This window comes from Lissotriton vulgaris, chromosome 2_1 (genome assembly GCF_964263255.1).
Source record: "Lissotriton vulgaris chromosome 2_1, aLisVul1.2, whole genome shotgun sequence".
Taxonomy (NCBI): Eukaryota; Metazoa; Chordata; class Amphibia; order Caudata; family Salamandridae; genus Lissotriton; species Lissotriton vulgaris.
Genome location: NC_141687.1, coordinates 717,330,520 through 717,347,521, shown reverse-complemented (window position 1 = coordinate 717,347,521; position 17,002 = coordinate 717,330,520). Strand labels below are relative to the sequence as shown.

General features: G+C 43.1%; 1 protein-coding gene across 8 annotated transcripts in view; it reads left to right on the top strand.

The window, feature by feature from the left end:
• The window catches only part of SCUBE2 (signal peptide, CUB domain and EGF like domain containing 2), a 669,241-nt gene that overhangs the window by 49,645 nt on the left and 602,594 nt on the right, over positions 1–17,002 (top strand). For all 8 annotated transcript variants that reach the window (XM_086955987.1, XM_086955986.1, XM_086955985.1 and 5 more), the window contains exon 3: positions 10,311–10,436. In XM_086955987.1, the coding sequence (XP_086812113.1) occupies positions 10,311–10,436 (126 nt within the window). The remainder of the gene's footprint in view (positions 1–10,310; positions 10,437–17,002) is intronic.

Genomic DNA, 17,002 nt, shown 5'->3' with positions numbered 1-17,002 from the left:
ACCAGTTTTAGCGTCTAGGTTGCTGTGCCTGATACACAGAGGGTGGGATTAAATCTAGGATCAGAACTGACTGTAAATTGTCATTCTGGGCTAATTACTCAAGCTACCTAGATTTAAGACTATAACTATATGTTTAGAAATATAAACACACCTAAGTGTGTGTATTGTAATTTAAATATGTGTTCTATTAAAACACAGTGCAGTGTGCAGTCTAGTATTATACAGATCACATGTTTCTATAGCTCTCCCGTTTGCATCCTGATTTCTAACTTCTGTTGTTGGCCAGACTCCATACACGGGACTGTTCTATATGCACTACCTGATGTTTGAGACACTTATGCTACCATACATGTTTTCTGTGAACAACTTTACTGCTTTTTGCGCGAGTCTTATTATAAAAAGTGCCTTAAATAAACTGCCTTCTGCATGGTGTGCATAAGGTGTGCTCCAACAGGAGCCACGGGTAAGCTCTTAAGGCAGCGTGATGGGTCTCTCATTTGTCAGTTTTGGTATGTTGACACCTCAGTGTTTCTCCTGCTCTCTCATGTCATCTTTCCAGGGAGTTTGACAATGGCCCTCTGATACCGTGCAGGCAATGGTTCTTTGCCGTGTTCCAATGGGAAGTGACATTTTGTCTAATGGTAGTGATGTGGGAGTTGTTTCAAGTATCCCTTCTTCGGTTTTGGAGACTTTGGTATGGTGATGCTCGGATTCCAAGAGGAATTACTTCAATGGAGAAATATGTAGTTGTCGGAGATCACATGAAACACGTGTATGCCTGTGTAAAGCCTGCATACTTTTGTTTATCAAATCAAGCAAAGTGCAATATTGCTATGGCAAGAGATTGCATGCCCCCTCTATAGCAGTAAGCATCTAATGTTGACACACTCATATCTCCGGCAGGCACGAGTTTTCACAGGTCTTTTTGAAAGACCATTTGCATATTTACATACCTTTTTTGTAAACTGTTTAACAAGGCATCGTTTTTTCTGGTTCCAGTTCTTCCTGGGTCCCTGCTCTGCCTATTCCTTACATTTGCATTTTAATTTTACTGCCATAGTGTGTGAATGAATTTCATGGAACGAAATATAAAGCAGGGTTGCCAAAAGAAAAATACCAGCCATTTGTTGTTTAAAGAGCCTGCAAAAGCCTTGTCTTGATGTGACTTTTCTGTCTTTTTTCCCTTTAATTATCAGTCATGAATCGTTCAGGCAGCCCAAGAACACAATTAAAAATGCTTTCTGTTTATATTTGCTGTTCCAAGTATGCACAGATAAGTGCTGAAAATGTTTGTAATGTCTGGGACATCAATATAATGAGCTGGCAACCCTAATCACAAGACTAAAAGTTTGTTGCAGGATGAGCACAGTATTTATTTCCTCCACCCTCGATCCTTGAACAGGGCCAGACTGGGAACGCAAAACGGCCTTGGCAATTGAGTGGGCCTGGCCTCTGGGGAGGAGGTGCGCGTGGAAAACACTGCAGCTGCTTTTGGTACAGGGGCCAATATTGCAGCACTCCTGCAAAACCAGACCCCTGTACCAAAAATGACCCCCATTGGCCCACGAGAAAACGCCTGGTGCCCACTACGGCCAGTCCATCCCTGTCTCTGAATAATGCCATTAGAGCAATAGTAATAGTTTAACTTATATCTGAAACCCTACGCCAGCCCTCAGTAACATGCTGAGATACTTCAAGTGTCTGGGAATGTATCCTGCATTCAGACAACTCACTCCTCATTCTCGCCCTTCACTTTCACACTCACCCTGCACTCACAGCAATCGCCATGCACTCACAGCGATCACCATGCACTCACAGCATTCACCCTGCTCTCACAATGACCACACAGCACTTATGTCACTCGCCATTAACTCACACTGGTCTCCCTCCACTTACCCTGCGGTCACATGAGCACACTGCTCACTCTGCACTCACAATGCACTTAAGCTGTTCACACTGTGCCACACGCTGCAGTCACACGAGCACACTTCCCACCCTGTGATCATGGGACATTTCACTCACCTGTCCCCCTCACTGCTCACCCTGCAATCTCACACAGACAAGTACATCACTAGCCATACATTAATTTGTTCCACTATACACTTATATCCACACCCAAATTCATATGGTCACCTCACTCACCCTGTAGTCACTCCTCTCACACTCCTCTCACACAGTCGCATCGCTCACCGTGCACTCACATGAGCACTCCTGTCACCCACACCGCACAGAGGATTAATGTGCCTGCTACAAATTACGTGTACCATGCTGATCACAGAACTGAGTGTGAGTAAACTACGAGTAGCCCTATAAAAAAATGAAATGTTTGTCAGAGAAAGATTATAGAGAGATGAAGTGCACTGTGAGTGGTTGTGAGGGAATTAATGGAGAAGGAGGAAATAGGGGAGGGGTGCCAAAAAAGACTGTTGCACTGTGTGCGACCAGTGCTGGGGTCAGCCCTGGCTGGGAGTGTTAGCCCCTCCCGTTAAGTTCAGGTCTAGTTGCGCACCTGCCCCATCCCAATTTGGATGTTTTCCATAGGTATCTGTGTGGATTACGGAGATGAGAGTACAGTTGACAGAACCAAAATTTAGGTGAGCATGTGCAGCTCTTTCTCATGAGAAGAGTAAATAAGGACTTTGAAAATGGAACAAGAAAAGTCAACCACCAGTGAGCAAGTCCTTCATGAATCCTCAGGAGTGCCAGACTTGAGAATGTGCCTGAATACGTCTGATGTGAGAAGACAGTGCAGGTCTAAGTATAGCATGGGCACAATATGCAAACATGGTAGCTAATAGTTCAATGTGGCTTTAGGTATTACGGTGGTTTTAAACCAGTTTTTGTGCGGTTAATCTAAGTAATCCTCATGAAGAGAGGGAAACCTGTGGTTTACTTATGAGATTCAGCAGATTTTTTAAAGGTGTGAAGAATTTTCTGGAAGACTTTCCTAATAGAAGCTCTCTACATAGATAAGCTCCAGCCTATATTCCCATCACTCATTCTGTGAACAGTCATGTCATTGACAGTAGCAAAGATAAGGGCGATTATACATTTGCTTATGATTGGAACTTGGTTTTCAGAGCAACACGCTTGCCCAGACAGAAAACATGGGGGGTTGTGTGCTCCTGTGTGGGTGTTCACTGTCTGTGACTGTCTTAATAGCTATATGTGTGTCTGAGAAAAGCTTGCACTGTTGCTGCAGCTGCACCTTCCTCAACTGTTGTGTTTGTGCGAGCATGGGCGTCTGCTAGCAGCATTGTATCAGTGCCATGTAATGTGGTTTTGCACAACACACATTCTCTTTTTACTTTGCTGTTTTGAGGTCGCCTGTGATGGATGATATACCGAAGGGGGCTGGGATCAGGGGTTGACTCTAGTACACTTCTTGCTTCAATCAGAAGTGAAATTGTTTTCCTGTGGATGTCTGTTGAGGGGTAGGAGTCAAATCTTGCAACCTCCATTTCAAACTTGTGTGGTGTTTATATATGTTTTGCTTGTCTCTGCGGAGTATAATGCATTGGGGTACAGGTCTTGACCCTTTGTCTGCCGTAATTCAGCGGTGCAAGTACAGGTTATCGATTGAAGTCTCAATTGACCTACTCTGTCGGTTGGGTTACTGCCTTTCCTATGTGTTGCTGGGTGATTGTACAGGTGGTAAATAGTGTAAACTCTTCGGCTCAGCCTTGAGCAAATCTATTAGGAGAGGGGCCTGATATGGTATTACCTGTTTTGTCTAGCTCAAATAGTGTCCTTGAAACCTACCTAGAATCTGAATAGTATTATATCTGACCCGTGATATAAACATTGAAGCAAGGACATCTGGTGTGTTGGAACAACCTGTCTTGAAGTTATGCCAGACACCGCTGCGCTCCATTACGGCTGCCACTCCGCACCTCCTTTGACTTGTATGTGAGTGTGCAGGAACGCTGGTAATCAAAGGGCTACCAGAATAAAATGTCATGTATGACGTGCAGTCTTCTGTGTTCTGGGTCCATCATGGATGTAACCGGGTGAGCCAGGAGCAAACCATCACTTGTTTTGTTATTCTAGCTCTCAATAACATTCCTCTTTTTTTCCTTCTATTTAAATGTACTCCTTCCTAACACTATTTTACTCGCACTCAATATTCCCAATTACTCTCATCTTAAACTCCCCTCACTCAGTCTTCCCCTTCTTACATCCTCTTACACTCATGCAGGATGGCCCACATCTAGGCCGCAGTATATGCATGAATATGGTTGATGTTGTCTTCTGCTGGTTGAATACAACATCCCTGCAAAAATGCCACCCAGGGCCCCCACTCAACTAAAAACGTTTAGAAAATAAAAAACGTATGTCAAATAATAATTGCATATGTTTATATAGAACGTCTTATCCTATGTCTGCTACTTCTAAAAACTTTAAACAAGAGGTGTTACCATAACCTAATTTAACTGTACTCAATTCATGGACCTTAGAACAGTGGTAGACCCGACCGGTCTTGCCAGGATTCAAACTCTTAACCACTGCAAGCTCCAGCAACAAGTCTCTAAGCCATTCTATTGGCATAAAAGTGGTGCTTCAAATGGATTTGGAGTTATAGCATTAAAAATACGGCAAGCTGTCTGGTATAGAAAAAAGTAGGCAATCTAGGAAAGATGCAATCCGAATATGGCTGTGAATTGAACATTTGGGGGGGGGGAGAGCTTCTTGTACTTTGACTTATAGATGGGTTGATTTGTGATGTACTCAGTCCTGTATTCAGGACTCTCCAACATATATCTTTCAATTGAATACTTCTTTCTATATAAGCAAGAGCTGCTGTAGTCTACTCTTTTTCTTGTTTAATTGTGGAGTGGTGTGGCTCACTGGTTAGAGGCGGCAGACCCGTAAGCAGAGAACGGCCTGGGACCAGGGTTCAATTCCCGATGCGGCAGGGTTGTGGACCAGGGTCAAAACGGACTCGATAATTCTCGACTCGGTGCCTCCTTTAACCAGGGAACACACTTGGCAACTCTGTGCATTAAGCTTGCCTCATCTCTACAACGGCCCCCCACAGACGCCGGGGATGCCTGGTTTCACCTTGGAGATACCCAGAAAAGGACCATCTCACAGGGAAAACCAGGACGGGTTCCCCAGCGGTCTTCAGCGCCAGGATACTCCATGGAGTCGCAGTGTGCTTTACAAGTACACCCACATTTACATTTACATTTAATTTTGGCTTTGTTTGAAGCCATTACTTTGTTTTTCCTGCAAAATCGGTGCAATTCTAGCAAAAATTATAAACTGCTGCGGCTCACCCTTTTGTAAGTAACAATACAGTGCGGGGAATTGTGTCTTTTATGTCTCTCCATATTTAAGCATCGTTGTGTCAAACTTCTCCATCTAATTAAAATAAAAGAACCTAAGCTAAAGAGATGAGCCATCTTTAGGGTAACTTAAATGATTCGACTTGCAACCTGTGAGATTGAGGTCGCAGTGATATAGTAACATGTGTCTTCCGTATTCATTAGACCAGAGACTTAACGCTTCTATTTGTGCTGTGTCTCTTTCTAAGACCCTCACGTTTACAGATTTATAATTGGTACATGTGTGGCAAAATGTTGAGTTTGCTACATAGATCAACAATTACAAACCTGGAGTCCATGGTTGGCTCCTCAGAGGCACTACAATAGTTAGGACAAATAAATAACATTAACTGATTAACAATATATACATCAGAAGCAAAATTTAGAATGTTAACATGCTCTGCAAATGTGAAGGAATTTTAAATTTGAGCTAAAATTATATTAGCTAGATTTTTGGGAATAGAGCAAACAGATTCTAGTCTGGATGATTAGTGGCATTAGTTGAAACATTGGTGTGCCCCTACGGAAAGAGACCATGCAACAGGACCAGAAAAGACAGCTGCATGTTAGAATCTAACATATCGCTTCAGCTTTTAGAAATAAAACTACATTTTGAAAATTTCCAAATTTGTGCAGTTTTGTAGATTGGCCAAATTCGACCCGAAGGTATTGGAGCAATTTACATGAGCATTAGTTACATTAAATAACGCCACATGAAATAGGTACGGGGAGATTCAGTGATTTGCCCAGAATCGCAGGATGTTCCCGGGCAATGCCACATCCTCTCCCCAAATACATAATCTACCACAAATGTTGATTAGTCATTCCCATGAATTTTTTTTTCTTTTTGTATATTTTTGTTAGTGAATGAAAGAAAATATTTATTAATTTGTGTGTTTTTTTGATGTCTACCTGTTCCTGCATTTTTGTGTATTGTGTTGAAGGTCAGATCGTAGAAATTGCTTACGACTTTGTGTCAGCTTATAGTAGTGATTCAGCAGGGGTCCACAGAATTCAAAATATTAAAAACCACTGACTTAAACCAATTCTAATCAACTCCTGGCCGAAACGAGGTGTTGACTTAATATATTTCTGTAACAACCTTCTGTTGGGTATTAACCCCTTTTGTGCTGCCGTCGGCCAACGGTCGTCGCGAGCACTACCTTGCCAGTGCTGCGCACGTCCGTTGGCCGACGCGTCCGCACCCGTTTAATCGAACGTTCTGCACTGTCTATTGTGTTTCCATTCTTTTGACGTTTTTACCCCCCAAAAAATGTTGAGAGATAGCATGGCTTAAAGCTTCTGCCCATTGTTGGGGCATAAGCAGATTGGGCACAGAAGTAGTCATTGCACTGACCCATTTTCATACTTCCTAAATGTTAACAAGCTCTTTTTCTTGAGAGCCCTTGCAAGGTTGTTGATCTGTGCTCTGTCCGGGGATGGAAGAGCCCTGCAAGTGTATGTCTTGGATTTTCTAGCCTCTTGCCACAAATGCTGTTTAGTCCAGCTCCAAGCCACATTAGGGCTCCTGTCATGGACTTTTGATTCAGCAGAGGTAGAGTAAGTGACATCACTCAACCATCAGCTCTGAATAATATTACAGGGTTAATGCTTTATTTTATCTCTAATTCTTCAGCAGGCTTCCTTCTATTTGCTAATTATGAGCTAGTGAAAAGAAAAGGAATAGAAACTACAGAGAGGCCTCTTAGAGCTTTGTTGGCTTCATATTCCTGCTGCTGTTTTCAGGACCCCTGAGACCAGGCGAAGCATAGGGCTGAGCCAGGGGTAGCATCTGCTACCCTTAATTGGCATCTATGCTGCCCAACCATCTCCCTCAGCCACCTCTAAACTCATCATGCTCCAGATACTTTCACAAATCTCTCAGGGTGAAGTGGTAGCTACATGAAGCTCCCCGTCCTTTTTGCCTGCCTTCTATTTTGGGCAGGAAGAACAGGATTATGTTTGTGTTCATGGTGTGCCAGTCCAGCTTATTTTCTAAGAAAGAAGAGCTAATTAAATGCCAGAGTTAGAGAATTTGATTATGCATTTGTACACCTAAAACTAAGTATACATCTGACAGCCCAGTTTCTTTATAGTACTTTTTTTCTCAAAACTTCAATAAACCAGCTTGAGTTTCAGTCCTTTCTTTCCACATCGCCTCTACCGACCTTGCATGATTTTACTCTCTTTTTTTTTAAAATGGGAAAGTCTGTCTCTCTACAATGGGTTGGCTATGAGGAATGTGCTCCCTTTGGGCATTCAAGACATCTCTGCTCTCAAAGCCTTCTTTATTTATGTAAAAATGCTGCTTATTGAACCCTGTCTTGCCTGTCTGGATACTGATCAGCTCAGTCTATGAACACGTTAATTCTTTTGCCCTTTGATCTCACACAGTCTCATAAAGTGAATAAATGTCAGCATATTGTACATTTGCGTTCTTGTACATGTACAGTATACAGTCCGTAAACTTGGATAAAGGTATAGAACTTAATTTCTGAGCTAAACACGAAACTAAGGTCAAAATATATTCTGTATGAACTGCTTACACGAGGACTGAATTCAGTACGTAATACCCTAAAAGGAAGCAAGATGGAAGAAATTAGGGAAACCCAAATAAAACCCGCCAGCCTCCTCACCTAAGGCGCAGCAGAGCTGGCTCAATTTAAATCGTAAAATGTCTTCTAAATCGGGCTTTTGTGCAGCACAGAGTTGAAACTGTTTTTAAAAAAAATGAGCTGGCTGCAGTACGGTTTCCCCCTTTTACATACAAAAAACCGCAGAGACTTATTGCAGGAAATTCTTGGTATCTAATAGTGTGCTTTTCCTAGGTGATGAAGCAGACTTGTTTCACCACTGTAGTCAATAAAAAAATCAGGAGATGTCTGTTCCGCCCCTTTTTTTTCCCTGTTGACTTCATACGCATTTCCAAGGTATTCCTGCCAAGCTCGCTGCAGCAACATGACAACACCAAGTTTATTTTTTTTAAGGCACTTGAAGTTTCCCATCACTGCTTTTCAATATGCATAACTAACAGGACATCAACTTGTTCTTATCGAACTGAGTAAAACAGTTGTAAAATTATTGAGTAATGGAGTATCCTAACGCAAGATTTATTTTCTTTAAAAAATTGTGCTTTATTTGATGCTTTTCTTAGTGCATTGTTGCGGTTTCCCCAAAAGAGTCTCCCCTTTTATTCAGCAACTTGTATTAGACCCAATCCTTGCCATTTTTTCTTATTTCTATGTTATTGCGGAGGTATGATCAGCTTGGGCCGTTTTAGAAAGGTCTCCCTCCTGAGCCCCTCAGGCAGTCTTTACTCTGATGGCTTTGAGAAAATCTCTCCAAACTTTTATGTCAAGCCCTGGATTAACTGCAAGTCCGTCCCCATTTCTTCTTCCATCCACCTCTTCATGGATTTCCCAAAAATTCCTTCCTGTGGCACCCTCTGTCATATTATTATGGGTTTAAGCTCCGAAATGTCCAACCATACAGTCGTTAATACAATAGGAGACCAGTAAGCGAGTAAAGACAATTAAATGCGAGCTACACACCGAAGTGACCTTGAAGCGGTTTTGTTGAAGTTCGGCCGCAGTAGGGTTTTTTTATTCTTGTTTTTGGCTTCGGAGGGTCTGGTGTTGACACATCACTTGACATGTACCTTGCTGCTGAGACTCTTATTTGAGGAGGTATTGCACATTATGCTTTTCAATATTTAACTGCTTACAACCTGCAAGAGCAGCACTTTCTGAGCTCCTGATGGAATGGAATGTATATTAAGCGCTGCATTGAAGTGAAATGTGAGGCAATATATTGCCACATAAATAACTAAAAGGACCGTAGCACACTAGAATACTTAAATTTGAAATGCTAAAACTTTAATTTTTTTAATTAAGAAGTGAACTGTGAAATTTCGAGCTGTAAACTCGACCGTGCATTGAGAGCCCAGAAAGAGTGGCAGGGATATTAAAAGCAAGGTGTACACATCTGATCCACGTTGATGTAGGCTTTTTGAAAAGCAGTTACAGTACAGCTTATTTAGTGTAATGATATGATTTACGTGAGGTTCCATCACGTTCTAATTTCCAGTTACAGCAAAGGTGCTCTGACACATTCTTCTCTATGCTACATATAAAAACAATGTCCTGTTCAAGAGGGCCTACTGCACCTCCAGCCATGTGAGTACTCCAGTGAAGCACAGTCCCATGGTGAAAACACCCATGTTGCTTCCTCTCCTATACTCTGCTGTGCAGAAGTATATTTAGCTCCCATAAAGAGCTGGCAAGTCTGTGGCTGAGAAGGAAGACACAATATTACATTGACAGAGACGGCCTCTGCAATTAGGCAAGTTCGTTTTGGACACATCCGGTATCATTGACCCAATATTATTATGCAAGCCAAGCCTTGCAGGTTCTTATAAAAAAAAGTTTTAAAAACTCGAAATACAATTATTCTTATTCCTTAAATTACATGTTATTTAATTGTGTAGTATGTTAAATTCATACAAAGGCGTTTCTTCTGATACATTTTTTCTCTTAAGTATTTTACAACCACTGCGTCTTTGTGGCTTTAGTGCAGCAAGGACAATCTTAATTTTGTTTGTTTCGTTGAACATTGCTTGAAGTATAATGATCACTCAGATATCCCTAATACTATCTTCGGTGTGCTCAGTATGCCCTGTTGTGGCCCTGTTTAGGACTCCGTTACCCACAGCCATGCACGTGACAATCCTATCACACAGCACAGGTATGGTGCCGAGTAGCGGGTTAAGGATGTGTTATTGGGCACGTTCTCCATGGGGGTGCTGCTTGACATGGGGGATTGTAGTAGTTGTGCGTCAGTACCTGCCACGGACGTCCAGGGTGCAGTGTTCAGGCCGCCTTCTGAATGAAGCGGTCCCCGTTCTCCGTTGTCCTCAAGCCATGACCTGTCTGTGTCGGGGGAGCTGCGGGCATCCATCTTACTGACTCTTGCTTTATTCCGCAGACGTTGATGAATGCAACAACGACTACAATGGCGGCTGCGTCCACGAATGCTTCGACATTCCAGGCAATTACCGCTGCGCTTGTTTTGATGGCTTCATGTTGGCGGACGATGGTCATAATTGTCTCGGTAAGGAGGCGGCTTTCACCACTTGTACTAATGGCACTTTAAGCGTTCACACTGATTGCGATCTGTAAAGGCTCTGAAGTGTGTGAAGTTCACAAACAAACCTTGGGAGAAGCACACGAACGATACAGTCAAAGCACGAGGGGCTGTTTCATCTCTTTTTATATTTGGTACTTTATTTTTGCAAATGGCACAGGTAATAAGTATACTTAAGTGTTTTTTTGTCTTGTTTATTACACTTAACACGTTTTGGTGTCTTTTGCAAACAGGTCAAATTACGAAATGTAAACTGTGCAGGTTCGTAATTGTAGTGCACTGTTGACCAAAAAGCAAAAATACAATGTGTCTTTCTTTCTTTATTATTTATTTATATCGACATTTTCCCCCAATATTTTAATTGAACATTTTTAGCTTTTAACTGTACACACCAATAATAACACAAAACATAGCCATTTTTCATCCACTGGCTAGAACCCACGATCCTCCTATGGTTGCCTATCACTGATTCTTTCAGTATTCACACCATTGAGCTGTTGAAGCCAGATGTTGAAGAAAGTAAAATAAACAATAACGGCCTTATTATTAGTGCCCCATGCTTGAAAGGGATAATTATTGCATCCAAAAAAATCTGACACAAGGGTATTCCGAATTTATCGCTTACTGAAATAATCCCCTATCATGTGCTTTGCTGTGGAAATGGGGCATCACATGCAGATTTTTATGCTTACTGCACCAAATTCTGCATGTCTATGTAGTCTCAAGATCTTTTTCTTGGCTTTAAATTCCAGCAAGTTTAACCTGCCAAAATGTATGAAGGGTTACGTATTTGGCTAGTAAATATCAGGATGCGCTAAATATTGCACCACTTGTAATTGTATATCTGTGCACACATGTGTTTTCACAGAGATCTCAATTATGTGGTTAGCTCAGAATCTAGCCCATACATGGTCAGATAGCAAATCCAGGTTCTGTCGTGCAAATGCCACATAATAAGGACCAGAAACTTAAGTCCTCACTTCTGCTACTACATGAATTGAATTGTTTTTGTGTACCTATAACAGATACTGTTGCTCCAAACTGAATTGCAGGCTGAGTGGACTACTGAGATTCAACTCAGTACAAAGGGAATTGGACATTAAATGTGTGAGTAAAGCTTACGCTTCCAGAGAAGCTTCACAGGGACTTCAAGAGCACAAGAGATATCAGAAGTTCATTACTTTTTCATTTACTTTTTAGGGAAGGCATTGACCTAGATGGTAGAAAGCTAAATAGGTGCTTAAGGGAGAAAACCAAGTTGCAGTGTGGCCTATCTTTCCAGCACAAAACTCTGAGACTTTGCTCTTTGGGAATGCAGATTCAAGCCCCCCCCCCCCCCCCCCCCCCCACACACACACAACAAACAATGGATTTGCCCAGGTCCTTTTAAACAACAGCAAAGAATGACTGAAGGAAGGGCCCGTTTCTCTTGTGCGATGACAGCGTTTAATATTAAGCCTATTCCAGACCAGAATTGGACTTTTGTGTCTGAACAATGCTCCATACCCAGCGAACCTGCAAAGGATTTCTGTGCTCCAGCTTCCAATGCTTTGTTGGTTGAGAAGACACTCATGCCCCATTGGCTGGTGTCCCCTGCTACTTATGCTTTTTACCATGTTTGCGTTCATTCAAAGCGACCAAATTTAGGCTGGTTTTGCTGAGGAGCACTGTCTAACTTGAGGCAAGAAATGTGTCCTGGACCGGTGCCCACTGAACTTTTATTTATTTACTTGGGATGAGAAATCTTCCATTAGCGTCCATCGGCAAAGGAGAAACATCTGCTGGTGATGAAAAGTGCACAAGTTGGGCACAATCATTAATTTTGTTTATACATGTTATCCTTCAAGTAACATACAGAATGTGCTCGTTATGAAGTGCTGCTCGCTTCGAATTCAAACTATTTTGGGCTTGTTGTGAGGTTTTCCCTTTCAGCTAATTTTCCTGTATTTTCTGGCAGTGATGTGATCACGATTGATGTATATTTGCGTTCATTCTGCGAGTTTACACAATCTCTTTTTTTTGCTGGCGATGGCTGTGGTGTTTTTAACAAGGAAAAGACAATGTTTACAGCTTCATTGACTCTGTCGCCTTATTTACTTTATAAGGCCAACAGTAAAATTTAATAAAATATGACTATTTGGAATGTCACATATAAACTTGAATGATAAGCACAAAGTCAGATTATAGGTGGATGGAACTTTAGCCGCATATTTGCTGGAAGCATAGTTTCACAATCTCGACACACTGACCGTGTAGTGTATGTTTAGCTGGCCCAAGACTTGCGTTAGCACAGTGTGCTGCTCTGTATGCTGATGCATGATGGGATAGGCAGAAGGTGCTCTGTTGATGTACTGGCACGCCTAATAGAAGGTGCACTGTTCGAAGGTGACTCCAGCGATAAAAGCCACTTAAAAACAACTGAGAACTTCATACTAGCTACATGTGACGTCTCCTCTTATTGGCAAAAGATCCTTTTTCACCACAGTTGTCTTTTAAATGCTGCTGGTTTCATAAATATTTGGGTGCTTGTCTTAATCCATAACATTGATATATTTTTGAAAATGGTACTCTAGGAACAAAAAGTTCAGTTGTTAATATCAGATGTCCGTTCTACCTTTCAAAATTTCCCTCATGGTTCCATTTTTCTTTTTTGTCATGTCCCAGTGGCACCTTATCCCAGGGATTGCCTAGCCACTGACACAAGTGATCCTTGACAGAGTCCTTTGCCACACCTAGAGAAGTGGGACTCCCTCAAAGGGTCTCTCTGCAGTTTATCCTAGACTGGTAAGCCCTATGACCTTTGTCTGGGAAGAGCATGGTTCCCCACCAGATTGTGGCTTTGGGCGATGAAGAGTGTCCCAAGCTACACTGGGGTGACCTGACCTGACCATGCTGCATTGAGGTTCAGCAACCAGCCTGCCTCTAAGCTCACATATACTGTGCCTATTGATCCGGCCCGTAAGAAACATTTGATCACTTTGGCCCCTCCTGGGTTTGAATACAGCCTTGCTTGTCCTTAGTTGTAGTCGTGTCAAGAAGAAGGAACCCCCTAAATCCAGACCATGTAGGACGAGCACCAATGCCACACAATATAAAACGTCCTATGAGTCCCTTGATCTAATAGGCATTTCCCTCCTTTGGCACAAACCACTGGAATAGTTTGACCATGACCTGTGGTTGTGCTATATACCAGTTTTAGTTTGGGGGTCACCTAGTACTACTGCTTAGCCAGTCTGCTGTTCCTGTTACTGCAGGTAATTAGCATTTTTTAAGCCATCAACAGTAGATCATATTAGATCAGTCATGGCCCACACAACTCCTGAATCCAACCACACTGTCCCTGACCAATCCATGTATATTTCTTGAAAAACAGTTGTGAAGCATCTACATTTTTTGTATGACACCCAGTAGTTATTCCTGCAAGTGTGTCCTTGCACTGTGAGCCCTGCGTCTTCTATCCACCATGTTAAGTGTTGCCTTCCTATACTTGGCAGAGATTGTTAGAAACTGGTGAGATGGGACAGCTGCTGTTACTAGGTACTTGACCCAATGTGTAAAATCTAGTAAGATTTAGTGTCTCCTCTCTTGACCCTCCTGATAGTGCTTTATTTGTTCTGTCTGACTGATTACAGTTGATCCAAAGACAAGAAATGCATTTCGATGTTAAGGAAGTAAGCCATTCCACTCTCAGTTCCTTCTCTAATCTTAAATACAGTGGCATTTAACCAGAGCATCCTCAGGCACAAAGTACAGTTTGTTTTACTGCCATAATTAGATGCCGAGGCAATGAGGATGCTGCAACGTAAGGATTGTTATGACAAATAGGAGCCAAATAGTTGGGGTTGAGGCCTATTGAAAGTTTTCAGCTCTTGCTAAGATAGTGGCAAACGGTTGCCAGTCCCAGAGGCCTGCCATTCAGCAGAGGCGTGTGTTGATGCATGCAAATGCCAAAACATTGGCATCGCCCCACTGTCATGCATCTGTGTAGACACTGGACTGCATCTATAGAACAAGGACTCCTGAGGCGGAAGCCTGGAGTCAGGGCACTCTGACCTTTTTAATTGTATACATTTGTGGTGCTTCTGCTGCAATTTTTAATTCACGCACTTCTTTGTGCTTTTTGTTTATTTTACTCGTGCACTTACTGCGCATCACTCACTGTCGCGACTGCCTCCCAGGGATCTCTTACACCTGCACCGAGCCGAGTTTGGGCTCGTGACATCCACCGGCCTTATTCCCCCCGGCGCAGACTTCGGGCGCCATCTTGCGGGAGGACCAGTTTAGCGGTCTAGTGCTCAGGCCGATTTGGGGCTTAGGCACTATAAATTGGACTCTTGCAAACGGAATCGCATCTATAGAACAAGGACTCCTGAAGCGGAAGCCGGGAGTCAGGGCACTCTGACCATTTTAATTGTATACATTTGTGGTGCTTCTGCTGCAATTTTTAATTCACGCATTTCTTTGTGCTTTTTTGTTTATTTTACTCGTGCACTTACTGCGCATCACTCACAGTTGCGACTGCCCCCCCAGGGATCTCTTACACCTGCACGAGCCGAGTTTGGGCTCGTGACATCCACCGGCCTTATTCCCCCAGCGCAGACTTCGGGCGCCATCTTGCGGGAGGACCAGGTCAGCGGTCTAGTGCTCAGGCCGATTTGGGGCCTAGGCACTATAGAATGCACGTCACCTCCCGTCCGCCTAGCGGGCGGGCCGCCGATGGTGCGCCGGAGGCGTGCCAGAGGCAAACCCGTCTGGGCCCGTCCGGGACGGTCCAGGCCTAGGGCCAGAAACCTTGGCCATTTCATCTGAGCACAAGATAAACATCTCGCGGGCAATGCTTCTTCAATTAAGACCCAGAACGACCTCCTCAGAGCAACTGATATCCAGCCCAGATGACCCCCTCCCGAAAGGTAATCGTCCTGTTAAATCTATCTCAGACAAGAGTAGCATTGAACAGACTAAGAGACACCTTAATTTGGCACTGCTAAATTGCAGATCTGTACCGAAGCACTCTGTAGAAATTAACCTAATGATCCAGGACGTTAAACTGGACATATTGTTTCTAACAGAAACATGGCTGTCCCCAAATTCAGAGGCAGATATTGTCAGTGCGCTGCCTCAGGGATTTCTTATGCAGTACCACAACAGAACCCATGGGAAGGGAGGCGGGCTGGCCATAGTGTATAGGGATAGGTTTGTTTGCATAATTACTTGAGGGTGGAATCGCTGATTGTGAAAGTGTTAATTTTAGTTTGCAGATCACCCCCAACAAATCTTTATCTGGCCTTCTCATATATCGCCCTCCTGGCAGCCCAGGGCAATTTGTGGGATCTCTATTAGAAACTACGATCTCTCTTACCTCTGTATCATCTAATTTTATGGTACTAGGGGACTTGAATTTCCATTTTGACGATTTATCCGATAAGGTGGACACAGACCTCCAATGGGAGTTAAAATCGTTTGAGCTACTTCTGAAAAACAATGACGCTACGCATATCATGGGGCATCTCCTTGACCCGATATTTTCGAACATTTTACATTTAGAACCAGTCCCCCCAGTCCTCTACCCTGGTCTGACCATTTTCTGGTCCCATTCACCTGGCAAACTAATACTGACGGTCACAGGCGCCACGGACCTTAGAGAGAGTATGGTCTAAGCTCGCCCTCGATGACTGGACCCTCAGACTGGAGCAGACTGCTCCCCTTTCTGAACCGGATCCACGGGAGGCGGATAAAAATTTCACCAACTGGTTGAATAGCTCTCTCGACTTTGTCCTACCTAAGAAAAAAATTGAAAAGAAGAGCAGGATTTTTAAATCACCATGGTACTCCCAAGAGCTTAGAAACCTAAGGAAAACTTGTAAAAAAATTGGAACGAACGTGGAGGAGAGAATGGGCCTCCCATAATAAAGCCGAATATAAAGCGGCCATGAGGACCTACAAATTAGCCCGGAAAACGGCCCAGGCTGCCTTTTTTGAGGAAAAAATTAGAATGTTCTCTAATTCATCCAGAGAGACATTCAAGATTGTGAAAGATTTCCTCAAAATCCCGAGTCCTCCGATGGTGCGGGATGCGTCGGAAGCCAAATGTAACCAATTGGCGGTATTTTTTGATAGCAAAATACAAAACATACTAAAATCCTTGCCAGAATGTGCTCAAACATCTGACTCTGCGGAATTCACTGCCCATACTATTGGCCCTGTTTTAGACTCCTTAGCTCGGGTCTCAAGGGAAGACTTCCAAGCTGCCCTGTCCTCCATGAAAAGCGGATCTCCCAATGACCCTGTGCCTATGCGTATTTTGAAACGCGTGGCTCCCACCATCTCCCCCCTTAACACGGACCTGATTAATGCCTCTTTCGCTCGGGGTTCTGTTCCTCCTCGTTGGAAGCAGGCTATAGTGAAAGCGCTATTAAAAAAGCCAGAACTTGACCCTGTGGAGATGGCCAATTTTCGACCAATTTCATTGCTGCCAAGTCTTAGCAAGATTGTGGAGAAGATTGCTAATCAGCAGCTCTCCTTCTTCTTGGAAA